The sequence below is a fragment of the Esox lucius genome, chromosome 20 (genome assembly GCF_011004845.1).
Source record: "Esox lucius isolate fEsoLuc1 chromosome 20, fEsoLuc1.pri, whole genome shotgun sequence".
In the NCBI taxonomy this organism is placed as follows: domain Eukaryota; kingdom Metazoa; phylum Chordata; class Actinopteri; order Esociformes; family Esocidae; genus Esox; species Esox lucius.
Window position 1 is genome coordinate 44,736,123 of NC_047588.1, and position 27,177 is coordinate 44,763,299.

The following is a 27,177-nucleotide window of genomic DNA, read 5'->3' on the forward strand; positions in this document are numbered from 1 at the left end:
GAAGCAACCAATCAGATTCCAAAATCTCCACCATGGCCAAGACTAAAGACCTGTCCAAGGATGTCAGGGACAAGATTGTAGACCTACACAAGGCTGGAATGGGCTACAAGACCATCGCCAAGCAGCTTGGTGAGAAGGTGACAACGGTTGGTGCGATTATTCACAAATGGAAGAAACACGAAAGAACTGTCAATCTCCCTCAGTCTGGGGCTCCATGCAAGATCTCACCTCGTGGAGTTACAGTGATCATGACAACGGTGAGGAATCAGCCCAGAACTACACAGGAGGATCTTGTCAATGATCTCACGGCAGCGGGGACCATAGTCACCAAGAAAACAATTGGTAACACACTACGCCGTGAAAGACTGAAATCCAGCAGCGCCCACAAGGTCCCCCTGCTCAAGAAAGCACATGTACAGGCCTGTCTGAAATTTGCCAATGAACATCTGAATGATTCAGAGGAGAACTGGGTGAAAGTGTTGTGGTCAGATGAGACCAAAATCAAGCTCTTTGGCATCAACTCAGCTCGCCTTGTTTGGAGGAGTAGGAATGCTGCCTATGACCCATTATGCCTTGGGGGTGTTTTTCTGCTAAGGAGACAGGACAACTTCACCGCATCAAAGGGACGATGGACGGGGCCATGTACTGTCAAATCTTGGGTGAGAACCTCCTTCCCTCAGCCAGGGCATTGAAAATGGGTCGTGGATGGGTATTCCAGCATGACAGTGACCCAAAACACATGGCCAAGGCAACAAAGGAATGGCTCAAGAAGAAGCACATTAAGGTCCTGGAGTGGCCTAGCCAGTCTCCAGACCATAATCCCATAGAAAATCTCTGGAGGAAGCTAAAGGTTTGAGTTGCCAAACATCAGCCTCGAAACTTTAATGACTTGGAAAAGATCTGCAAAGAGGAGTGGGACAAAATCCCTCCTGAGATGTGTGCAAACCTGGTGGCCAACTACAAGAAACATCTCATCTCTGTGATTGCCAACAAGGGTTTTGCCACCAAGTACTAAGTCATGTTTTGCAGAGGGGTCAAAAACATATTTCACTCATTAAAATGCTAATTAATTTATAAAATTTTATAAATTAGATTAATTTGTTGTTATTCTGTCGGACAAGACAATGTAGAAACAAGGGAGACTTTTTGGACATTGGACAGTCTTACCTCGTGGTACATCGAGGGCTTGGACAAGGAGGGGATGGTGAATGACAGCAGCTTGCTGTTTCCATCTTTATCCACAATCTCCTGCAAAACCACAGACAAGATGGAGAGTTTTCTGTTAAGGTGGTTAATCTTACACGGCACATGAACTGTGCGATATTGCCAGACATCCCTACTGCAATAAACTGCCTGATATCATGCAATAACAACAAATAGAAAGTATATTAATATTTTCATCCCTTAACAAATCACCTTCAGGCCACTTATTATGAAAGGAACCAACAAAATAAGGGGATGACTTGGTCAGTGTCAATTATTACCAGTTGATTGTCACCGTTCCATTTTGGGGCTACAGTGACCCATAGATGACTAGCAAGCTTATAGTTTGGTCACTTATTCCAATATCCAGTATTTTCACAAAACAGGAACAAGTTTACTTGGCTATGTTTTGCAAGGGAGGAGACAAAGTAACAGTTCTAACTTTCTCTAACACTTCTAGGCCTCCGGCAACAAACTTAACCACAGTTTGTATCGGATAGAAGGTTGTATCAAACCTGTAGAAGAATGTTGTTTACTCGCCCCTTCAAGGTGACAGCATCATGAACTGGTTCACGACGCTGCAAACTGCATTCCATTTCAATTGAAATTCCCACAAGGGAAACTGGCAAGGGTTAGGAAACAATGACTGGCCATGCTAACTGAATGTCCTTCAAAGACCTGCGATACTTCTAACCATGCTAACTGAATGTCCTTCAATGCACTGTGATACTGCTAACCATGATAACTGAAGGTCAAAGCACTGTGATACTGTTAACCATGCTAACTGAATGTCCTTCAATGCACTGTGATACTGCAAACCATGCTAACTGAAGGTCAAAGCACTGTGAGACTGCAAACCATGCTAACTGAAGGTCAAAGCACTGTGATACTGTTAACCATGCTAACTGAATGTCCTTCAATGCACTGTGATACTGCAAACCATGCTAACTGAAGGTCAAAGCACTGTGAGACTGCAAACCATGCTAACTGAAGGTCAAAGCACTGTGAGACTGCTAACCATGCTAACTGAAGGTCAATGACCTGCGATACTACTAACCATGCTAACTGAATGTCCTTCAATGCACTGTGATACTGCTAACCAAGCTAACTGAACATCAGTGCTACAAAGTCCTTCACAGCTAACTATGCCACTTGACTATACTAACTATGCCCTTTACATGCCTGCCAGGTTGTCTGTACAGAGCCCGGTTCTCTCTGTATATGTGCTGTCTGTTCAGAGCCCGGTTCTCTCTGTATATGTGCTGTCTGTTCAGAGCCCGGTTCTCTCTGTATATGTGCTGTCTGTTCAGAGTCAGGTTCTCTCAGTATATGTGCTGTCTGTTCAGAGCCCGGTTCTCTCTGTATATGTGCTGTCTGTTCAGAGTCAGGTTCTCTCAGTATATGTGCTGTCTGTTCAGAGCCCGGTTCTCTCTGTATATGTGCGGTCTGTTCAGAGCCCGGATCTCTCTGTATATGTGCTGTCTGTTCAGAGCCCGGTTCTCTCTGTATATGTGCTGTCTGTTCAGAGCCCGGTTCTCTCAGTATATGTGCTGTCTGTTCAGAGCCCGGTTCTCTCAGTATATGTGCTGTCTGTTCAGAGCCCGGTTCTCTCAGTATATGTGCTGTCTGTTCAGAGCCCGGTTCTCTCTGTATATGTGCTGTCTGTTCAGAGCCCGGTTCTCTCTGTATATGTGCGGTCTGTTCAGAGCCCGGTTCTCTCTGTATATGTGCTGTCTGTTCAGAGCCCGGTTCTCTCAGTATATGTGCTCTCTGTTCAGAGCCCGGTTCTCTCAGTATATGTGCTGTCTGTTCAGAGCCCGGTTCTCTCAGTATATGTGCTCTCTGTTCAGAGCCCGGTTCTCTCAGTATATGTGCTGTCTGTTCAGAGCCAGGTTCTCTCAGTATATGTGCTGTCTGTAGAGAGCCATCCAGGCAGTGTAACTGATGAGCCTAAAGCCAGGGGAGAGGACCCATACAGGCACGTGAATTATGAACTACACAACACACAGCCGAGCTGTGTCCTAGATGTGGAGGGACAAGAGAGAGAGGGAAGAGAGAGAGGGAAGAGAGAGAGGAAAGAGAGAGAGGAAAGAGAGAGCGGAAAGAGAGAGCGGAAAGAGAGAGAGGAAAGAGAGAGAGGAGAAAGAGAGAGGAAAGAGAGAGAGGAAAGAGAGAGAGGAAAGAGAGAGAGGAAAGAGAGAGAGGGAGAAATCCCTTCCATTTATCTTATCAGTACACGCCAGGAGGTCTTTCATTCAGACATGACCTGACATCTCCTATGCAATAGAGATGGGTTCTATATCTTAAGCATTAATACAGGGCCTTCAAATGACTTTCCTGTCTATACCAGGGAGAAAAACACCAGGTTTTACATTAGTATCATGTCGTTGTCCAGCAAATGAATAGCTTAATAGCCACTTAAAGAGCCTAATATGGTGTGACCTACAGTGGTGCTCAGAAGTTTGCATACCCTTGGAGAGTAGGTAATATACAGTATGTACCATTAGTAAAAAAAAAAAAAAAACATGAGTGAGCAGGCAAAACATTTATTTCTTATGGGATTCACATTCAACTGTAGGTAATAATGAATGGCACAATCATAAAACAAAACATGGCAACAAAGAATACAATGAACTGGCCCCTGTTCCAAAGTCTGCATACCCTTAGTTCTTAATTCTGTGTATTTTCCCCTTTAGCATCAATGACAGTGTGCAGTCTTTTGTAATAGTTGTCTATGAGGCCCCAATTTCTTGCAGGTGGTATAGCTGCCCATTCGTCACGGCAAAATGCCTCCAGGTCATGCAAAGTCTTTGGTTGTCTTGAAATCTCCCCAGAGTGGCTCGATGATATTAAGGTCAGTAGACTGTGATGGCCACTCCAGAACCTTCACCTTTTCTTGCTGTAACCACTGGAGGGTCAACTTGGCCTTGTGCTTAGTGTCATTGTCGTCCTGGAAAGTCCAAGAGCGTCCCATGCACTCTTGGACGTCCCATGCACAGAAGAATGCAAATTGCCTGTCAGTATTTTCTGATAACATGCTGCATTCATCTTGCCATCAATTTTCACAGGAAAACCCCGAGACTTTAGAACTCACACACCCCCAAAACATAACTGAGCCACTACCATGCTTCACAGGGGGGAGGGTATTCTGTTCACTATAGGCCTTGTTGACCCCTCTCCAAACATAGCGCTTATGGATGTGACCATAAAGCTCTATTTTGGTCTCGTCACTCCAAATTACAGTGTGCCACAAGCCTGTGAGACATGTCAAGGTGTAGTCAGGCATATTGTAACCAGGCTTTTTGTGGCATTGTCACACTAAAGGCTTCTTTCTGGTAACTGGACCGTGCAGCTCACAAGCACACAGTCTTTTTCCAGAGCAGCCTGTATTTCTCCTGAGACTACCTGTGGGTTTTTCTTTGTATCCTGAACAATTCTTCTGGCAGTTTTGGCTGAAATCTTTCTTGGTCTACCTGACCTTGGGTTGGTATCAAAATCAAGCATGGATGCGTACTTCAAAAATCCACCAGAAATAGTAGCAATATAACCTATAACAGTTTTATTTTAGGCTTACTATTTTAACTTTTAGCCCATCCTGAACAAATCTGAATGCAAACTTTGTGCTGTCAGAGGCACGAATCGAACACCTGCATGGGTAAACATCCACCAGTACCCCATATAGGTACGTAGATACCCAACCAGTACCCCATATAGGTACATAGATACCCAACCAGTACCCCATATAGGTACATAGATACCCAACCAGTACCCCATATAGGTACGTAGATACCCAACCAGTACCCCATATAGGTACGTAGATACCCAACCAGTACCCCATATAGGTACATAGATACCCAACCAGTACCCCATATAGGTACATAGATACCCAACCAGTACCCCATATAGGTACATAGATACCCAACCAGTACCCCATATAGGTACATAGATACCCAACCAGTACCCCATATAGGTACATAGATACCCAACCAGTACCCCATATAGGTACATAGATACCCAACCAGTACCCCATATACAGTGGGGAGAACAAGTATTTGATATACTGCTGATTTTGCAGGTTTTCCTACTTACAAAGCATGTAGAAGTCTGTAATTTTTATCATATGTAAAGCGTGAGAGACGGAATCTAAAACAAAAATCCAGAAAATGACATTGTATGATTTTTAAACGGAAGGTGGAAGAGCTCAAGGTCTCTAACATCCACCAGCTCCGTGATGTCGTCATGGAGGAGAGGAAGAGGACTCCAGTGGCAACCTGTGAAGCTCTGGTGAACTCCATGCCCAAGAGGGTTAAGGCAGTGCTGGAAAATAATGATGGCCACATAAAATATTATCACTTTGGGCAAAATTGACACTTTCACTAACTTTTGTTGCCAGCGGTTTAGACGTTAATGGTTGTGTGTTGTGTTATTTTGAGGGGACAGCAAATGTACACTGTTATACAAGCTGTACACTCACTACTTTACATTGTAGCAAAGTGTCATTTCCTCAGTGTTGTCACATGAACAGATATAATGAAATATTAGCAAAAATGTGAGGGGTGTACTCACTTTCGTGAGATACTGTGTGTATTATATGTATGCCCACTTTGAACCTGATGCCAGCAACAATGTAAAAGTGCAGAGGTACGTCATCTACGGAATCTCATACGTCAGGGACGAGGCCGAAAACCTATACAGATAAAATTAGATTCTGTAGTGGACATCACTGCATGGGCTCAGGAACACCACTGTATATGAAGACAGTACATCACTGCATGGGTTCAGGAACACCACTGTCTATGAACACAGTACATCACTGCATGGGTTCAGGAACACCATTGTCTATGAACACAGTACATCACTGCATGGGTTCAGGAACACCATTGTCTATGAACACATTACATCACTGCATGGGTTCAGGAACACCACTGTCTATGAACACAGTACATCACTGCATGGGCTCAGGAACACCACTGTCTATGAACACAGTACATCACTGCATGGGTTCAGGAACACCATTGTCTATGAACACAGTACATCACTGCATGGGCTCAGGAACACCATTGTCTATGAACACAGTACATCACTGCATGGGCTCAGGAACACCATTGTATATGAAGACAGTACATCACTGCATGGGCTCAGGAACACCACTGTCTATGAACACAGTACATCACTGCATGGGTTCAGGAACACCACTGTCTATGAACACAGTACTAAGCTGCATCCACAAATGTAAGTTACAAGTGTACCATGCAAAGAAGAAATCAGATTCAAACAACATCCAGAAATGCCACTGTCTTCTCTGTGCCAAAGCGCATTTAAGATGTCAACCATTGCAAACATTTGGTGCAACAAAAATACGAGAAAGAAGATCCCGAACTGTTGAATGACTGAAATCCAATACCAAGGAAGAATGGGGAAAGAAATGTCACTTTCAAAACTACAGCAATTAGTCTCCAGTTCCCAAACACTTGCAGAGTACTGTTAAAAGAAGAGGTGACGCAACACAGTGGTCAACATGCCCCTGTCCAAACTTCAAATGTGTTGCAGGGATGTACTTTTCCAAAAACAATAACATTTCTCAGTTTCAACATATGATGTTGTCTTTGTACTATTTTCAATTAAATATAGGGATAAATTAGTTGCACATTGTGTTCTGTTTCTATTTGCATTTTAAGCAGCGTCCCAACTTTTGTGGACACAGGGTTGAAGATACCACCAGTACCCCCTCTACCCAGATAGTTAGGTAGGTACCCACCAGTACCCCCTTTACCCAGATAGTTAGGTAGATACCCACCAGTACCCCCTCAACCCAGATAGTTAGGTAGGTACCCACCAGTACCCCCCTCAACCCAGATAGTTAGGTAGGTACCCACCAGTACCCCCTTTACCCAGATAGTTAGGTAGGTACCCACCAGTACCCCCTTTACCCAGATAGTTAGGTAGATACCCACCAGTACCCCCTCAACCCAGATAGTTAGGTAGGTACCCACCAGTACCCCCTCAACCCAGATAGTTAGGTAGGTACCCACCAGTACCCCCTCAACCCAGATAGTTAGGTAGATACCCACCAGTACCCCCTCAACCCAGATAGTTAGGTAGGTACCCACCAGTACCCCCTCAACCCAGATAGTTAGGTAGGTACCCACCAGTACCCCCTTTACCCAGATAGTTAGGTAGATACCCACCAGTACCCCCTCAACCCAGATAGTTAGGTAGGTACCCACCAGTACCCCCTTTACCCAGATAGTTAGGTAGATACCCACCAGTACCCCCTCAACCCAGATAGTTAGGTAGATACCCACCAGTACCCCCTCAACCCAGATAGTTAGGTAGATACCCACCAGTACCCCCTCAACCCAGATAGTTAGGTAGGTACCCACCAGTACCCCCTCAACCCAGATAGTTAGGTAGGTACCCACCAGTACCCCCTCAACCCAGATAGTTAGGTAGGTACCCACCAGGTTGTATATGCCTAGCAGCAGGGCCTCTATGCAGCCGTTGCTCTGGCGGTCTCTGCTGGCTGTGATGCGGAGGTACACCCAGACCAGCTCAGGGAGAAACTGCAATGTGAAACGTCTCAAGCGGTCCTCAGAGCTCCGGTACAACTCAAACAACTGGTGACACACTGGCTCCAGGAGCTACAGGGAGACAGACAGACATTAAGGGTGGGTGTACATTTACTGCATGCTTTATAACAGTATCTTAAGGTTTGCTGACGAGTTGTCCCTCACTGTCTTGTATGCCCCTACCCACACGAAACCAGGTCCCAGCTGATAACTGCATAATGTATTCAAACTGACCAACTACAGAACCATTCTAATTCCACGATTACAAAAGTTCAGCACTTAAAAAATTTCTACATATACCAGATCGCACAGTCTCTCAGAATGTACATTAGATGTTGGATTGAACAGTAGGAAGTAGTTTGAACAGGAAAATCCCCATGTTGCCTTGCAAGTGTCATCAACAGTCACTGTCTCACCTCGCTGCTGCTGTCCTGGATGACTCTGTAGAGAGCCGGCACCAGACACTTCTTCAGATGGAGACTGCCAGCGTAGGTGGAGATGTGGGTTTCTGGTAGGGTCTGGAGAGAAAGGACAGAAAGTCAGTAGAGACGTCCCAAACAATCACAGTGACAGAGATGGAACATCTGTTGGGAACAAAACACCAAGGCAAACAGATTACAATCCACAGGCCTCCATATTTCCTGACACTAGACTACAGACCCCCCTCCCTCAGGCCTGACGCTAGACTACAGACCCCCCCACCCCTGACGCTAGACTACAGACCCCCCACCCCTGACGCTAGACTACAGACCCCCCCACCCCTGACGCTAGACTACAGACCCCCCTCCCTCAGGCCTGACACTAGACTACAGACCCCCCTCCCTCAGGCCTGACGCTAGACTACAGACCCCCCCACCCCTGACGCTAGACTACAGACCCCCCTCCCTCAGGCCTGACGCTAGACTACAGACCCCCCCACCCCTGACGCTAGACTACAGACCCCCCCACCCCTGACGCTAGACAACAGACCCCCCCCCCCCAGTCCTGACACTAGACTACAGACCCCCCCACCCCTGACGCTAGACTACAGACCCCCCCCCACCCCTGACGCTAGACTACAGACCCCCCTCCCTCAGTCCTGACACTAGACTACAGACTCCCCCACCCCTGACGCTAGACTACAGACCCCCCCACCCCTGACGCTAGACTACAGACCCCCCTCCCCCAGTCCTGACGCTAGACTACAGACCCCCCTCCCTCAGGCATGACGCTAGACTACAGACCCCCCTCCCCCAGTCCTGACACTAGACTACAGACCCCCCCCCCCCCCCCCCCCCAGTCCTGACGCTAGGCTAGACCCCCCCCCCCCCCCTCAGTCCTGACGCTAGGCTAGACCCCCCCCCTCAGTCCTGACGCTAGGTCTAGACCCCCCCCCCCTCAGTCCTGACGCTAGGCTAGACCCCCCCCCTCAGTCCTGACGCTAGGCTAGACCCCCCCCCCCCTCAGTCCTGACGCTAGGCTAGACCCCCCCCCAGTCCTGACGCTAGGCTAGACCCCCCCCCCCTCAGTCCTGACGCTAGGTCTAGACCCCCCCCCCCCCTCAGTCCTGACGCTAGGCTAGACCCCCCCCCCTCAGTCCTGACGCTAGGCTAGAGCCCCCCCCTCAGTCCTGACGCTAGGTCTAGAGCCCCTTCCCCATGACAGGGCTGTGACCCACCTTGAATTCTGACAGCCATTCCTCCACCACTCCTCTGGGCTCTGAGCCAGTGCCAAGCATCTTTCTCACACCTGTTCAATACCTGGGTGGGGACCTGTGAGAACACAGGTGGAGTGTGTCTGTGTTAGACTGAACATCCTAGCACAGGAAAAAAGTGAGGATGTTTTGGCAAGTAGTGGCAAAAACATTTTTGGGTTTTTTAGAATTAGGATTACATTTGGTCATAGTTAAGGCTATTGAGGTTAAAATATTCTGTAATGATACAAAGCTGCGTATTGGAGGGCGGTGGGTCTATGTGGGAAAGTTATCATGTAGTTTCTATTCCTTCACTTTCCAGTTGCAGAAGTTGCTTCACAAGAACTTTCCACCTCCCGCCTCCTCCAAAAAAGGAAGATCTGGTTGTGGTGGAACCCAGAAAGTATGCTGACAGAGTAGTGAAACTATACCATTAAAGGACTGCTTCTTGTCATTACTCCTCTTCCACTCTCCTTGTCTTCCTGACAGTTAACCAGACAGCAGCAAGAGCTCTCTAAGATATGTTACTATGACAACAGTAGTCTTATCAAACTGGACCATATTTTGAAATGCATTCACCATAGTACTGTCAGCCAGCAGACCGGCAGCTGATTTAACAAACCCTGTAGGGACCACTGACTTGGCCCATTTTTAGGGTTCAACAATAACGATGACCCGCTGGCCCGGGGCCAGTAAGACCTAACATCAAGCCAGAAAACAAAGACAGTACAGGGCTCAACAATAACGATGACCCGCTGGCCCGGGGCCAGTAAGACCTAACATCAAGCCAGAAAACAAAGACAGTACAGGGCTCAACAATAACGATGACCCGCTGGCCCGGGGCCAGTAAGACCTAACATCAAGCCAGAAAACAAAGACAGTACAGGGCTCAACAATAACGATGGCCCGCTGGCCCGGGGCCAGTAAGACCTAACATCAAGCCAGAAAACAAAGACAGTACAGGGCTCAACAATAACGATGACCCGCTGGCCCGGGGCCAGTAAGACCTAACATCAAGCCAGAAAACAAAGACAGTACAGGGCTCAACAATAACGATGGCCCGCTGGCCTAGGGCCAGTAAGACCTAACATCAAGCCAGAAAACAAAGACAGTACAGGGCTCAATGTTAACATGGCCAGTGGGCTGGAAACTTACTGGCCCCCCCAATTTTTTTTACTTTTGTTACTTGTTATCTTTTTGAAATGCATTCTGGATATTTAAAACATACATTTTTATATTTCTTTCATCACATATCTAATAAATTAAGTAATTAATTTTTAATAAAATGTATTAAAAGATAAATCAACAAAACGTTGGATTTTAAACCAAACTCTACCTCATTCATCCACGGGGGAACAAGGTGAATGGCTGGCCCGTCTTAGTTACTAGGTATGCGGTTGTTTTAAGTCGTACAATCACCCAATGGGCATCTGCATTTCAATTCCTGACCAGTATGGTCAAGGGCCCTGAAGACAGATTGTCAGCCACCCGCTTGGCTGTCATGCAGACCAGGTGCTGTTTGCTATTAGCGCAGCCTTTGTTGTCCGCTCCCAGCCCGGACCCTAAAACGTTCCTGGCTAGGAGCGACACAGTGCATCCCAAGTTGAAACAGGTCATTTCTTTTGCTTTCGTTCAGGCTCGTAGTTATCCTTCACTGCCCTCTTCAATTGAATGACTCGCGCAAGTTGATTTATTAGTTTATTTTTATTTAAAAACAACACCAGACAACCACACATCTATGGACAGAGAAACCATTCATATGTCCGTGAATACGGATTGAGAAACCATACAGACACATTTTTGTCAACACTAAGTTTCATGTTAACTACGCCCGCTTACGCACTTGCTAGCAGTGACACACAAGAAGCCAGTCAACCAACTAGTCCAAGGACTGTATTGTGCCATATTTATGTTACCATAAATATATTAAATGAATTATTTTATCAAATGCAGACATCTTCATGAAAAAATTGCAATATTTTATAACTAATTATTAAAAAGGAATGATGAATGTTGCTTCATATTTATGTAAACAGCAATTGCTTGTATCAGCTCTCATGTCTCACATCACATACAAAACTTCTATTCAGTACAACTGTATTGTGTTTTTCTTTTGGATTGTCTTAAAGCCAGTAAAAATCTGCCCGGGCCAGTATATTTCAGACCAATTGGCCAGGTAGGGCCACTGAGAAACAAGTTAGCTTTGGAGCCTGCCATTAAAATACAAAGCTGACCACATGACTGAGTCACTAAGGGTTTTTCTTTTGTCTACTGAGCGGAGCAATGAAAAAAAAAACAGGTTGGCTACCAGGTTGGTCTTTGACCTCTGACCTTTAACCTGACATTTGTCCTTACCTCGCTCTCCCGGAATTCAGATCTCCACCAAGTGAAGCAGGGCGTCCGTGATGTCACTCATCTGTTGCTCGCTCAGTCACCTAGACAACGACAAACCAGTCAGTTATGAAGGAATGAAGAGGTTATATAGTCACCTGGACGGTGGTCAACCTGATGCGGTCTAACTGGACGGTGGTCAACCTGCTCCGGTCTAACTGGACGGTGGTCAACATGCTCCGGTCTAACTGGACGGTGGTCAACCTGCTCTGGTCTAACTGGACGGTGGTCAACCTGCTCCGGTCTAACTGGACGGTGGTCAACCTGCTCCGGTCTAACTGGACGGTGGTCAACCTGCTCCGGTCTAACTGGACGGTGGTCAACCTGCTCTGGTCTAACTGGACGGTGGTCAACCTGTTGTGGTATAACTGGACGGTGGTCAACCTGCTCTGGTCTAACTGGACGGTGGTCAACCTGTTGTGGTATAACTGGACGGTGGTCAACCTGTTGTGATATAACTGGACGGTGGTCAACCTGTTGTGATATAACTGGACGGTGGTCAACCTGCTCTGGTCTAACTGGACGGTGGTCAACCTGCTCTGGTCTAACTGGACGGTGGTCAACCTGCTCTGGTCTAACTGGACGGTGGTCAACCTGCTCTGGTCTAACTGGACGGTGGTCAACCTGTTGTGGTATAACTGGACGGTGGTCAACCTGTTGTGATATAACTGGACGGTGGTCAACCTGCTCTGGTCTAACTGGACGGTGGTCAACCTGCTCTGGTCTAACTGGACGGTGGTCAACCTGCTCTGGTCTAACTGGACGGTGGTCAACCTGCTCTGGTCTAACTGGACGGTGGTCAACCTGCTCCGGTCTAACTGGACGGTGGTCAACCTGCTCCGGTCTAACTGGACGGTGGTCAACCTGTTGTGGTATAACTGGACGGTGGTCAACCTGCTCTGGTCTAACTGGACGGTGGTCAACCTGTTGTGGTATAACTGGACGGTGGTCAACCTGTTGTGGTATAACTGGACGGTGGTCAACCTGCTCTGGTCTAACTGGACGGTGGTCAACCTGCTCTGGTCTAACTGGACGGTGGTCAACCTGCTCTGGTCTAACTGGACGGTGGTCAACCTGTTCTGGTCTAACTGGACGGTGGTCAACCTGTTGTGGTATAACTGGACGGTGGTCAACCTGCTCTGGTCTAACTGGACGGTGGTCAACCTGCTCTGGTCTAACTGGACGGTGGTCAACCTGTTGTGGTATAACTGGACGGTGGTCAACCTGCTCTGGTCTAACTGGACGGTGGTCAACCTGTTGTGATATAACTGGACGGTGGTCCATATAAATGAAAGAGCATAGTATGAATAGATTCAATGAAGCAGAACAGTCAGTAACCAGCTGTCTATGCATGCACACGTCTGCTCTGAACAGTCAGTAACCGGCTGTGTCTGTGCATGCACACGTCTGAGCTGAACAGTCAGTAACCAGCTGTCTATGCATGCACACGTCTGCTCTGAACAGTCAGTAACCAGCTGTCTATGCATGCACACGTCTGCTCTGAACAGTCAGTAACCGGCTGTGTCTGTGCATGCACACGTCTGAGCTGAACAGTCAGTAACCAGCTGTCTATGCATGCACACGTCTGAGCTGAACAGTCAGTAACCGGCTGTGTCTGTGCATGCACACGTCTGCTCTGAACAGTCAGTAACCAGTTGTGTCTGTGCATGCACACGTCTGCTCTGAACAGTCAGTAATCAGTTGTGTCTGTGCATGCACACGTCTGAGCTGAACAGTCAGTAAGTGGCTGTCACACTGATTTAAAGGCAGCCATCGTCTGAGCGACAACCAAAGGTCAGAAGCTAACTGTCTCCATAGCTACAATGGATCAGCGTCATGCAGGCAACAATACTCTACTAACGTGACCTTCGGTTTTTGTATTTTGCCTTCAAAATAAAAGTCTGCGATGGGTTGTGTGTATTGTTTATATTTTCAAAGAAAAATCTATTTTGGGTAAAATATAGATTAAATAAGTTACTATATAAATAACACATTATATAAGGTTAATAATATTATAAGGTGGAGCACATTGAGAATGGTTAGAGCTTAAAGTTAACATAGAGAACCACAACATGTTTATATGGGACAAAACTTTTAGTTTCTTTTTTTTTACATTTTCAACCAGTCACTGGCCCAGACGGTTGTCCCAACGTTTTTCAAGACTGCAACCATTGTGCCAGTGCTGAAGCAGTCGTCTGTGTCTAGCCTGAATTACTTCTGACCTGTCACACTCACCCCCACAAGAATGAAGTGCTTTGAAAGACTAGTTCTGACCCACCTTAAGTCCTGCCTCCCCCAACACTGGATCCCTACCAGTTTCAATACCGGTCAAAAAGGTCTACAGCACTAGAGGGAACCTAACCCTGACCAGCCCTGGAGGGAACCTAACCCTGACCAGCCCTGGAGGGAACCTAACCCTGACCAGCCCTGGAGGGAACCTAACCCTGACCAGCCCTGGAGGGAACCTAACCCTGACCAGCCCTGGAGGGAACCTAACCCTAACCAGCCCTGGAGGGAACCTAAACCTGACCAGCCCTGGAGGAAACCTAACCCTGACCATGACAGTATTTAGTTTAACCAGAGCCTTCTCATAATAACAGTAGCTAATATCCAAAAGAGCAGAGCTGTCTTGACGTGTCCCTCTATTCACAGCCATGAATAGAGGGCCATGTTTTAACAGGCCAGCCCAGTGTGGGGATCTGTCCTTCTGAACACAGCCATGTTTTAACAGGCCAGCCCAGTGTGGGGATCTGTCCTCCTGAACACAGCCATGTTTTAACAGGCCAGCCCAGTGTGGGGATCTGTCCTTCTGAACACAGCCATGTTTTAACAGGCCAGCCCAGTGTGGGGATCTGTCCTTCTGAACACCGCCATGTTTTAACAGGCCAGCCCAGTGTGGGGATCTGTCCTTCTGAACAAAGCCATGGTTTAACAGGCCAGCCCAGTGTGGGGATCTGTCCTCCTGAACACAGCCATGTTTTAACAGGCCAGCCCAGTGTGGGGATCTGTCCTTCTGAACACAGCCATGTTTTAACAGGCCAGCCCAGTGTGGGGATCTGTCCTTCTGAACACAGCCATGTTTTAACAGGCCAGCCCAGTGTGGGGATCTGTCCTTCTGAACACAGCCATGTTTTAACAGGCCAGCCCAGTGTGGGGATCTGTCCTTCTGAACACAGCCATGTTTTAACAGGCCAGCCCAGTGTGGGGATCTGTCCTTCTGAACAAAGCCATGGTTTAACAGGCCAGCCCAGTGTGGGGATCTGTCCTCCTGAACACAGCCATGTTTTAACAGGCCAGCCCAGTGTGGGGATCTGTCCTTCTGAACACAGCCATGTTTTAACAGGCCAGCCCAGTGTGGGGATCTGTCCTTCTGAACACAGCCATGTTTTAACAGGCCAGCCCAGTGTGGGGATCTGTCCTTCTGAACAAAGCCATGGTTTAACAGGCCAGCCCAGTGTGGGGATCTGTCCTTCTGAACACAGCCATGTTTTAACAGGCCAGCCCAGTGTGGGGATCTGTCCTTCTGAACACAGCCATGTTTTAACAGGCCAGCCCAGTGTGGATCTGGCAAGGTCAACTCCATTCGCTCAGCCATTAATTATTGACCTTTGGTGAGCAGAGCCCAAGTTGATGTCAAACCTAATTTTCTTTCCCTCTTCGTGCCTGCCGTGTTCCACCGTCCCCCATGTCGTACATGCATTTCAGAGCAGAACAGTTCAATGTGGTTTAGCTGGTAGGGCAAGGTGCTTGTCAAGCCAGGGCCCCGGGTTCAATTCCCATGAGGGAACATTAAGAAAAATTTACAATTCTACACTGTGAAAAACTACACTGTGAAATCAAAGCCTTTGATAAATTATTATTAAATTATTGAAAAGTAAAATAAATAGTGATATAGCCTAGGCCATGATTAAAGTTGTTAACCATCACATAACCATGGGCATAAGCACATAACCTCCAATCTCATAAACCACTGGAGTAGTTCCCAGGGGAAACAGGGACCCCCAGACCTCAGACATGGTTTATACCTGTATAGTACCCTCCTCTGGAATATAATAATCAATAACACCCTCCTCTGGAATATAATAATCAATAACACCCTCCTCTGGAATATAATACTAGTCAATAATGCACTGCACTGGAATGCAGAGGTCAATAATACCCTCCTCTGGAATATAATACTACTCAAAAATACCCTGCACTGTAATATTATACTAGTCAATAATACCCTTCTTAGGAATATAATACTAGTCAATAATACCCTGCACTGGAATACACAGATCAATAATACCCTCCTCTGGAATATAATACTAGTCAATAATACCCTGCACTGGAACATCATACTAGTTAATAATACCCTGCACTGGAATATCATACTAGTTAATAATACCCTGCACTGGAACATCATACTAGTTAATAATACCCTGCACTGGAACATCATACTAGTTAATAATACCCTGCACTGGAACATCATACTAGTTAATAATACCCTGCACTGGAACATCATACTAGTTAATAATACCCTGCACTGGAACATCATACTAGTTAATAATACCCTGCACTGGAACATCATACTAGTTAATAATACCCTGCACTGGAACATCATACTAGTTAATAATACCCTGCACTGGAACATCATACTAGTTAATAATACCCTGCACTGGAACATCATACTAGTTAATAATACCCTGCACTGGAACATCATACTAGTTAATAATACCCTACACTGGAACATAATACTAGTTAATAATACCCTGCACTGGAACATAATACTAGTTAATAATACCCTGCACTGGAACATCATACTAGTTAATAATACCCTGCACTGGAACATAATATTAGTCAATTATTTTATACCGGGGTAAACAAGTACTGATAAAACAATGGTATCAGCTGATTAAAATGCCAGAAAAAGACAGCACTGGCCAACATGGCAACAGTGAGACAGCAATGAATTCTACGTTGTATGAGAGAATTTATGTGAATAATTTCAGACCATCAGTCAAAAAGCTGAACAGAGCAGTCATCTCACAACTGGACAATGATCCAAAACACACAGGCAAAGCTGCCTAAAAATGAAGAAAATTAGGGTTAGGAAATGGCTGAGTCAAAGCCCAGATCTCAATCCTATTGAAATGTTGTGGGGGATTGAAGCTGGCTGTGCACACAAGAAAGCCCTCCAACAGCACAGTTGAAGCAAAGTGCTCTTTTTTTTTTGGCAGTATGAAAATCCATTTCTGTTGATTTGTGAAAACATTATTACATAGACTTTCTTTTCCAGTGTGGTTTATAAAATAAGGTTACAATTGTGTCAACAGTGTGAAATTGTATATATATAGATATATATACACACATCATTCAATAGCAACATTGTATTCTATGTACATATCACCCATGTAAATCTGAGAGACATATACTGCCAGCATATTTGGTTACAGCGCCAGTCATTGGGGCTAGCAGAACAGTCCCCACCTCCTCCACCCTCCTCTGTTTCTCCTCATACTCCTCTTCAGCCAGGAGAAGCAGGCAAAAGGAAGCTGCAGGCTGGGAAGGTGAGAGAGGCAGAGGTACGCAGTGAGCCGGGCTAAAGATAGCTCTGCTGCATGACTAGACAGAGATGGTGTTGGGATGGTGCACGCGCACGCGCACACAGAGGTTAATCTACTAGCCAGGACAAACAGATGAGCACCCAGCCCCAGAGCATCTCATCTCTGCCTGGAAACAATCAAGAGATGTACAGTCGCCCTCAGTGCACACCATACGACAACCTCGCGCGTCGCCCCCCTCAGTGCACACCATACGACAACCTCGCGCGTCGCCCCCCTCAGTGCACACCATACGACAACCTCGCGCGTCGCCCCCCTCAGTGCACACCATACGACAACCTCGCGCGTCGCCCCCCTCAGTGCACACCATACGACAACCTCGCGCGTCGCCCCCCTCAGTGCACACCATACGACAACCTCGCGCGTCGCCCGAGGTTAAAGCAGGAGGGTTGGGTGTGGTGATGGTTGTCTTGGTGGTGATTAAGTTTGTGGGGATGGGGATGGTATTGGTGGGGATGGTTGTCTTGGTGGGGATGGTGTTTGTGGTGATGGTGGGTGGTGGTTGTTGTTGTTGTGGTGGTGATGTTGGTGATGGTTGTCTTGGTGGTGATGGTGTGTGTGGTGATGGTGGGTATGGTGTGGGTGGTTGTTGTTGTGGTGGTGGTGGGGATGTTGGTGATGGTTGTCTTGGTGGTGATGGTTGTCTTTGTGGTGATGGTTGTCTTGGTGGTGTTGGGGGTGGTGGTGGTGGTGATAGTTGTCTTGGTGGTGATGGTGTTTGTGGTGATGGTTGTCTTGGTGGTGATGTTGTTGTGGTGATGGTGATGATGAATGGGGCAGGATTTGGCTGTCTTGCGTTGTAATCTGTAAACCTGGTTCAGTGTGTGTGTGTGGGGGGTGTTACCACTGAAGGTGGTTCAGTGTGTGTGTGGGGGGGGGGGTGTTCCCAGGGTTTGTAAGAGGAGCCCGGAAATGCTTTGTTAGCACATTCTTTTTAAAAACACCATAAGGCCAAGTAGCCAACCAGTCAGTTGGTGCTAACATTAGGTTAAACAACCATGCATTTTCACACTTATGATTTGTCACTTGAATCCCTGTCCGACAGGTTTTAGATTAGGTGTGGAGGACAACACACTCTACAACATCTATCAATCTGCACATAGACTTACCTAATCAATAATGGAAATGATTTCCAACAATTTATTACCGATCGATTAGTTGTTGCAGCCATAACTGTGAGTAAACCGATGCCATCTAAATCCACTCAGTATATGAAGACAATAATAAAAAAATAAAAAACTCCCTGTTGGTTATTATTACCCTTCAGCTGGCTGTCTAAGCCTTAATTGAAAGGTAAAACAAATCCTCTGACTCGAGGCCCCTCCATGTCAAACCATAGGCTAGTCCCTCCACCCATAGCAGTACTGATGGTGTCCTGTCCCGTTTCAACCTCGAAGGCCCTGTCCCGTTTCAACCTCGAAGGCCCTGTCCCGTTTCAACCTCGAAGGCCCTGTCCCGTTTCATCCTCGAAGGCCCTGTCCCGTTTCAACCTCGAAGGCCCTGTCCCGTTTCAACCTCGAAGGCCCTGTCCCGTTTCAACCTCGAAGGCCCTGTCCCGTTTCAGGGGGGATGGAGAAGGGGAGGTGTTGGTACTATGCATCCCCCACTGATGGCAGCAGGGACCAACAGAAATGTGCTGATCAACAGAGAAACAGTGCCAGCTTGCCAGCCTGAGAATCACAGCCCTCTAATAAAGAAATTGATATTCATTCATGCAGACAGACAGGAAAATATGTCGAACCTGTTAGTCACAGCAGTGAGTTAAACTCACCTCTATAAGTCTAGCTATATGACCACAGCCAGTGGCAGAAACTAACTCTTTGGCCCACCTGCCAAAGAAACTGAAAGAAATCTACCAGCCAAGCATATATTTTACTGGCCACAATAATAAATTGCATTTTTGTGTCATGTATACATTTATTTCATTACATTCCATTGAGATAAAGTATTATGTTGAATACAAACTTTTTATTTCCGATGACAAATTAGTTTCTGGTTTTATCTTTAGCATACTGGCCACGCAGAACAACTCCTCACCACAGCCTCACCATCATAGTGTATTAGCCTCCTGGAAGTCCTTTATCTCCAAAACCTTCTTTTTCTATGTGATGCTACAAAAATGTATTGCAATAACGTCATCCCTTTACACTAGTTTCTCTTCCTTGTCAACTTTCAACATTATTTGACAATACTTCACATAATTCCCTAATATCTAATTACTTATTCCCTAAAAATAAGTATTCCCCCTCAATTAACCATTCTCTAAAACTGTTCATGAATCACCCCCCAGATTTATAACATAACCCTCTCCAAAGATAATAAGCAAAAGCAAAATAACATTAATAACAAAAAAGGTTATTTTTTTAGATTAGAAAGTTACTCTACATTAACTTAAGCATTTACATTTTATTCAGTGTGCTTAACCTTATAATATTATTTACCTGGCAAGGTCCAATGTTAACATTTTCCTCCTATCTACAGGCCCGAACTGAATTCAAACTAAATATTTGCTACTATAAATACCATTATCATCTTTTCATAAAGATGCTTGCTTATTTGATGTGACATAATACTTGATAAAATAATTCATTTAATATATTTATGGTAACATAAATATGGCACAATACAGTCCTTGGACTAGTTGGTTGACTGGCTTCTTTTGTGTCACTGCTAGCAAGTGCGTAAGCGGGCGTAGTTAACATGAAACTTAGTGTTGACAAAAATGTGTCTGTATGGTTTCTCAATCCGTATTCACGGACTCTGTCAGGGACATGAATGGTTTCTCCCTCTTCACAACATGACAGGCGGTCGTAACTCGTTTTTCAGTTTGGCTAGGCGCTGCCTCATTCATTCGGAGCAGGCGTATGTTGGTACACCAGCAGGGTTGTCAGTAGCCCGTTTGGCCTCAATACATGCTACTTGCTGCAAGGACTTAAGAGCAGATTTTCGGTAGTTGTTTGGTCTCTTCATAAATGACCCTGCCTTACTGGCTTTCGTCAGGAACATACAACAAGAACGGTACGTGTCCCTTACCATTATTGCCTCTGACCCATGGAACCGGTTCTATCACAGAAAACTAAAAATATCCCATTTGCTTTGCCTTGTATTATACCATATTGATCAAAAAATATACACCGGTACAAGCCAGTGACTGTTTTTCTACTGGACAGACTAAAAAAAGTTATATGTACACACTACTGGACAGACTAAAAAAAGTTATATTATAGCCTGATATACACTCACCTAAAGGATTATTAGGAACACCTGTTCAATTTCTCATTAATGCAATTATCTAATCAACCAATCACATGGCAGATGCTTCAATGCATTTAGGGGTGTGGCCCTGGTCAAGACAATCTCCTGAACTCCAAACTAAATGTCAGAATGGGAAAGAAAGGTGATTTAAGCAATTTTGAGCGTGGCATGGTTGTTGGTGCCAGATGGGCCGGTCTGAGTATTTCACAATCTGCTCAGTTACTGGGATTTTCACGCACAACCATTTCTAGGGTTTACAAAGAATGGTGTGAAAAGGGAAAAACATCCAGTATGCGGCAGTCCTGTGGGCGAAAATGCCTTGTTGATGCTAGATGTCAGAGAAGAATGGGCCGATTGATTCAAGCTGATCGAAGAGCATCTTTGACTGAAAAAAACACTCGTTACAACCGAGGTGTGCAGCAAAGCATTTGTGAAGCCACAACACGCACAACCTTGAGGCGGATGGGCTACAACAGCAGAAGACCCCACTGGGTACCACTCATCTCCACTACTAACAGGAAAAAGAGGCTACAATTTGCACAAGCACACCAAAATTGGACAGTTGAAGACTGGAAGAATGTTGCCTGGTCTGATGAGTCTCGATTCCTGTTGAGACATTCAGATGGTAGAGTCAGAATTTGGCGTAAACAGAATGAGAACATGGATCCATCATGCCTTGTTACCACTGTGCCGGCTGGTGGTGGTGGTGTAATGGTGTGGGGGATGTTTTCTTGGCACACTTTAGGCCCCTTAGTGCCAATTGGGCATCGTTTAAATGCCACGACCTACCTGAGCATTGTTTCTGACCATGTCCATCCCTTTATGACCACCATGTACCCATCCTCTGATGGCTACTTCCACAGGAGCTTCATGCCCTGGATGTACATCCCACAAATCTCCATCAACTGCAAGATGCTATCCTATCAATATGGGCCAACATTTCTAAAGAATGCTTTCAGCACCTTGTTGAATCAATGCCACGTAGAATTAAGGCAGTTCTGAAGGCGAAAGGGGGTCAAACAGTATTAGTATGGTGTTCCTAATAATCCTTTAGGTGAGTGTATGTTTACCCCCATTTATCATGAACTCAAAGATCTAAGACTTTATGTACATAATGCCTTTTATTGTGGCCAGCCTAAGCCAACCTGTGCAATAATCATGCTGTCTAATCAGCATCTTGATATGCCACACCTGTGAGGTGGATGGATTACTTCGGCAAAGGAGAAGTGCTCACTAACACAGATTGAGACAGATTTGTGAACAATATTTGAGAGAAATAGGCCTTTTGTTTACATAAAGTCTTAGATCTCTGAGTTCAGCTCATGATAAACGGGGGCAAAAACAAAAGTGTTGCGTTTATAATTTAATTCAGTGTAAATCGCACTTTCTGAGATGTGACTATTGCGGGTGCATAACTGAACCACTACCATGCTTCACAGTGGAGATGTTATTCTGATCACTATAGGCCTTGTTTACCCCTCTCCAAACATAGCGCTTATGGATGTGACCATAAAGCTCCATTTTGATCTCGTCACTCCAAATTACAGTGTGCCACAAGCTGTGAGGCGTGTCAAGGTGTTGTCAGGCATATTGTAACCAGGCTTTTTGTGGCATTGTCACACTAAAGGCTTCTTTCTGGTAACTGGACAATGCAGCTCACAAGTCTTTTTCCAGAGCAGCCTGTATTTCTCCTGAGGTTACCTGTTGGTTTTTCTTTGTAGCACGAACAATTCTTCTGGCAGTTTTGGCTGAAATCTTTCTTGGTCTACATGTCCTTGGCTTGGTATCAAGAGATCCCCGAAAGTTCCACTTCTTAATAAGTGATCGTACAGTACTGACTGGCATTTGCAAGACTTTGGATATCATTTTATATCCTTTTCCATCTTTATAAACTTTCATTACCTTGTTACGCACGTCTTTTGAAAGGTATTTTGTGCTCCCCATGGCTCAGTATCTAGCCTGCTCAGTGCATCCACATTAGAGCTAACAAACTCATTGACTATTTAAACACAGACACTAATTACAATTTAACAAGCCACAGGTGTGGGAAATTCACCTTTAATTGCCATTTTCACCTGTGTGCGTCACCTTGTCTGTCTGTAACAAGGCCAAACATTCAAGGGTATGTAAACTTTTGATCAGGGCCATTTGGGTAATTTCTGTTAGAATTATGATTTAAAAAGGAGCCACTATCCTTAAATAATAGACAGTTTTTTTGCATGATCAGTCATATTTTCTAAATCAATGCCAAAATTTCACAATTTCTGCCAGGGCATGCAAGAAGGTAGGTATTTTTGTAACTTTAGAAATGTTATTAACTTAAATAAAAGATAAATGCCATCTTTGGTGAAACTTCGACAATTCAACTTTGTTCTCACACCTAGTCCTAACCCAGCTGGTTTTGGAGACCAGTTGACAAACCCAAATAGACAGGAGAGTAACAGACCAAATCAAGTAGTGAGAAACAAAAACATAAGGAGAACTAATAGACACACTACAGCAAATAAGAATGCTACATTAGCCCAGAGCGGACACAGTGGCAGAATAACACAGTGATTCACCCAACATTAAGTACAACCTTGACTATGTACTGGGTGAGTGGGCATGGCCGTGCCTCCGAGACATGGCCTCTCAAAAGACAGGCTGTGCACACTGTACAGAAAATGAGGCGGGAACTGCCTATTCACTTGACAACATCAGAGATACATTTGTCCCTCAGATCATACAGACCCATAAAGAAATGTAAATAAATCAAACATCGATAAGCTCCTGCATACATTACCATGGTCTGTGACCCGTTGACTTGAACATCGATAAGCTCCTGCATACATTACCATGGTCTGTGACCCGTTGACTTGAACATCGATAAGCTCCTGCATACATTACCATGGTCTGTGACCCGTTGACTTGAACATCGATAAGCTCCTGCATACAGGGCTCCAAACTGCGACTAAAATGGTCGCATTTGCGACCAAATATATTTATTTGCGAGTTAAATTTCTGCCAAGGTCGCCATTGGCGACAATACAAATGTACTCCCTTTGATTGTAAAATGTGCATCCTACGTGCATGTTTTATAACCAGTAGCCTATCGCTTCATTTGTTTTGTTAACGTCATTCATTTGTACAAAGTCTGGCCCCCTTCCACTATGGCGACAACTAAAAATGTTCTTGACCGACCGCCAAGCCTCATTAGCCGGTTGAAACCGGTTAACCGATTAGTTTAAAATATGCTCTTTGAAATAAGCCATTTCGAGCCGCGCCTGCAATTTCCGCTCTGTTTGCGCCTCTTATATGCTATTGTCTATGGTTTGCAATGAGACATTTTAATTGTTTATTAATAAACAAGTGTTTTTTGTCGGCTGCAAAGATTAGGTTGACGATAGCCTACTGACTTGCGATCTTTGCAGTAGGCTAGTGAACGCGCAAGAGAGAAATTGGCGGCTGTTTTTTCCCCCTATAGGAGCCAATGGCTCCTTAATTGATTTTTTTTGTTTGAAGCCCTGGCATTCATTACCATGGTCTGTGACCTGTTGACTTGAGTAAACGGCAACGAACATAATTTTCTAATTTTTTTAGTACTGTACATAGCTTGAAGAGGGCCCGGCAGACAGGCAGACAGGGAGTAGGTGTTACTCATTCTAGGCCAGGACAGCATCAGAATCAATGCAGGAGATAGAGATAGATTATAGATAAAAGGTAAACAAAGCTATGCGCTACAGGACATGCTTGACTCCACCACCTAACCTCATGACTCTCAGAGGATTACAAACACCAGGCCAAAGTCCTGCTGTACAGGAAACCAGCCCAACCCAAACCAGTTGCTTGAGATAGCATAGCATTGCCATACGACTCCCTTTCACAGAAATCTGCTGATCCACTAGTATTTGCTACTTTGTAATTGGATTATCTCAGTTTGTCAGAGTGAGACATTCTATGGTCTTTCCCCAACACATCATTGGCGCATATTTCAGCATCACAAACAGAAATCGGAGGTCTAATTATCTTTAGTCATTTGTTTAAACTTCACAGAAAATAAAGAAATGCACTGAATTAAATATCTAGTAGGTAATCAAGGGGTGTTCAAAACAGCAAAACAAAAATGACATTTGGCACAAAATTGGCAAAGTTGTTTCAAAGTACTAAGGCCCGACCACACAGGCTGATATCAGTCTTCTATAACGCTTGAATTAATTAGTTACCGGAAATAACACTTGCAACCAACATTTGTACAGGCTGTTGGACACTTATCTAAAGCTGCTGGGCAAAATGCATCCATAACCAATTACACACCGTTGAAAATCATGGAGAAAATAACAAGTTCACTCACTGACGCTCATTTTCACTGACGGGCATGCAATCAACCAAACAATCGATCAAATGTATTTATAAAGCCCTTTTTACATCAGCAGTTGTCACAAAGTGCTTTTACAAAACACCCAGCCTGAAACCCCAAGGAGCAAACAATGTTGAAAGACAGTGTGTAGGAAAAACTCCCTACGAGTTATGAATCAGCAGGCTATTTCCTTCTCATAAATAAATAGGCCTGAATGAGTGCATATTGTGGATACAGTAAAATGTAATAATATATGCATTAAATTACCATACAGTGCACAACTTTCAATTTCAGTAAGTGCTCCCTGAAGTCTACTGTTTCTATGGGGCGCCGCAGCCACTGTCACACAGTTCACAGGTCCAAAAGCATTCGTTTCAGCTCTCGTTCGATGCTCATTAACTGCAAACTAGCAACCTCCGATTTCTCTTCCTGACGCATATGTGTTGATAGGCTAAGCTACGTAGTACATAATGTGGTCACAAACACACACGTAAACACTCCAAACGTATTAGAGAAAACACATAAGCCCATACATTTTAACAATATGAAGGCAATGCAAATTAATTTTGTTTCTTATTTTTATTTTATAAAAAAACAAAAGATTACAAAGTATGGCAGCTGCCAAAGCATACATACATTAATATTAAACATCTGTCATAGGGTGCTACCAATATTACTTTGTTGAAGAATAAAATACGTTTTTGAAAACCCTGTAACGCCAATTGTATCATTTTTGCTACGAGTTTGAATCATCTACATCGTCAAACAACCTGTGAAAAGGTTTGCAGGTAGAAACTGTTTTAAAAATGGAAACTTGTGTATTAGCCACACCCATCCTGTGGTTGAAAATGTTTGCAAAATCTGTGTATAACCACAGTTTATAAACAGGAAATTATGGCATATTGTTTGACTAGTCTGGGGTAAAATATTACACTCCAGGCTCTGTTTCTTTTAACTAAACCGGGTAAATACTACTAGTTTCAAGCTAGATTTCTTAGACTACTCTGTGATAAAATCCTATACTGCAAGCTACATGTTTTTAACTAGCCCAAGGCTAAAATTCCTAGCTTTCATACAAGCAGGCTGGCTTAACATCCATCCCAGATCAAATCAAGAGGAAAACCACATGAACGTTTCTGAGAACAGTGATGGAACAGAATCAGTACATGTTGTTCACCAGATCTATGAAAGTGAATGTCAGGTATGTGTAATCCAGACTGAATCCTGGAGTGTCTCCATAGGAGGACAAGGTATCATCGTCATAGAGACTATAACCCACTGAGATCTGAAAGGCCTCACAGCCAGACCCGCTTGTCACTGAGATTCAGCACTGCTGGACTCTGGTTTCTCCCTCGGCCTGTTACACTGCTGGACTCTGGTTTCTCCCTCGGCCTGTTACACTCCCTGACATGTTGAGAGGGCCGTGTCTACTTAGGTAGAAGAAAGAAGAACTTGCCATGCCTCCCACTCGTAACGCTGTGTGAATGAATTACTGCAACATTTAGTGCAGAATAGCATTTCAGTCTTTTTGAGTGTTTGTGTGCTCAGAATTTTACCTTGAAGCAACTCAAAAGAAAATCTAGTAACCAAAGTCTATGCCTAGTGATTGCCATACGAAGCTTCATTAGAGTTATTTTAACAGCAGTATATTATGCTGGCAGCACACAGATTTTATTTATCACAATAAAAGCCATCATTGAAATGTATAAGGCAATATAGTTAATCTAGCCTGTAAAAACAGACAATAACAACATTGGAACGGACATTAAACAGAAAATGACAGACTACATTGACAGTTTAGACTACACTCACCTAAAGGATTATTAGGAACACCATACTAATACTGTGTTTGACCCCCTTTCGCCTTCAGAACTGCCTTAATTCTACGTGGCATTGATTCAACAAGGTGCTGAATGCATTCTTTAGAAATGTTGGCCCATATTGATAGGATAGCATCTTGCAGTTGATGGAGATTTGTGGGATGCACACCCAGGGCACGAAGCTCCCGTTCCACAACATCCCAAAGATGCTCTATTGGGTTGAGATCTGGTGACTGTGGGGGTCATTTCAGTACAGTGAACTCATTGTCATGTTCAAGAAACCAATTTGAAATGATTCGAGCTTTGTGACATGGTGCATTATCCTGCT

At 44.8% G+C, this 27,177-nt stretch overlaps 1 protein-coding gene across 2 annotated transcripts in view; it reads right to left on the reverse strand.

The window, feature by feature from the left end:
• The window catches only part of LOC105007748 (protein FAM126B), a 47,560-nt gene that overhangs the window by 16,621 nt on the left and 3,762 nt on the right, over positions 1-27,177 (reverse strand). For both annotated transcript variants that reach the window (XM_029115592.2, XM_029115593.2), the window contains exons 2-6: positions 11,800-11,879; positions 9,430-9,523; positions 8,189-8,290; positions 7,665-7,844; positions 1,168-1,248 (exon numbers count right to left, since the gene is read on the reverse strand). In XM_029115592.2, the coding sequence (XP_028971425.2) occupies positions 1,168-1,248; positions 7,665-7,844; positions 8,189-8,290; positions 9,430-9,489 (423 nt within the window). In that variant the 5' untranslated portion in view covers positions 9,490-9,523; positions 11,800-11,879. The remainder of the gene's footprint in view (positions 1-1,167; positions 1,249-7,664; positions 7,845-8,188; positions 8,291-9,429; positions 9,524-11,799; positions 11,880-27,177) is intronic.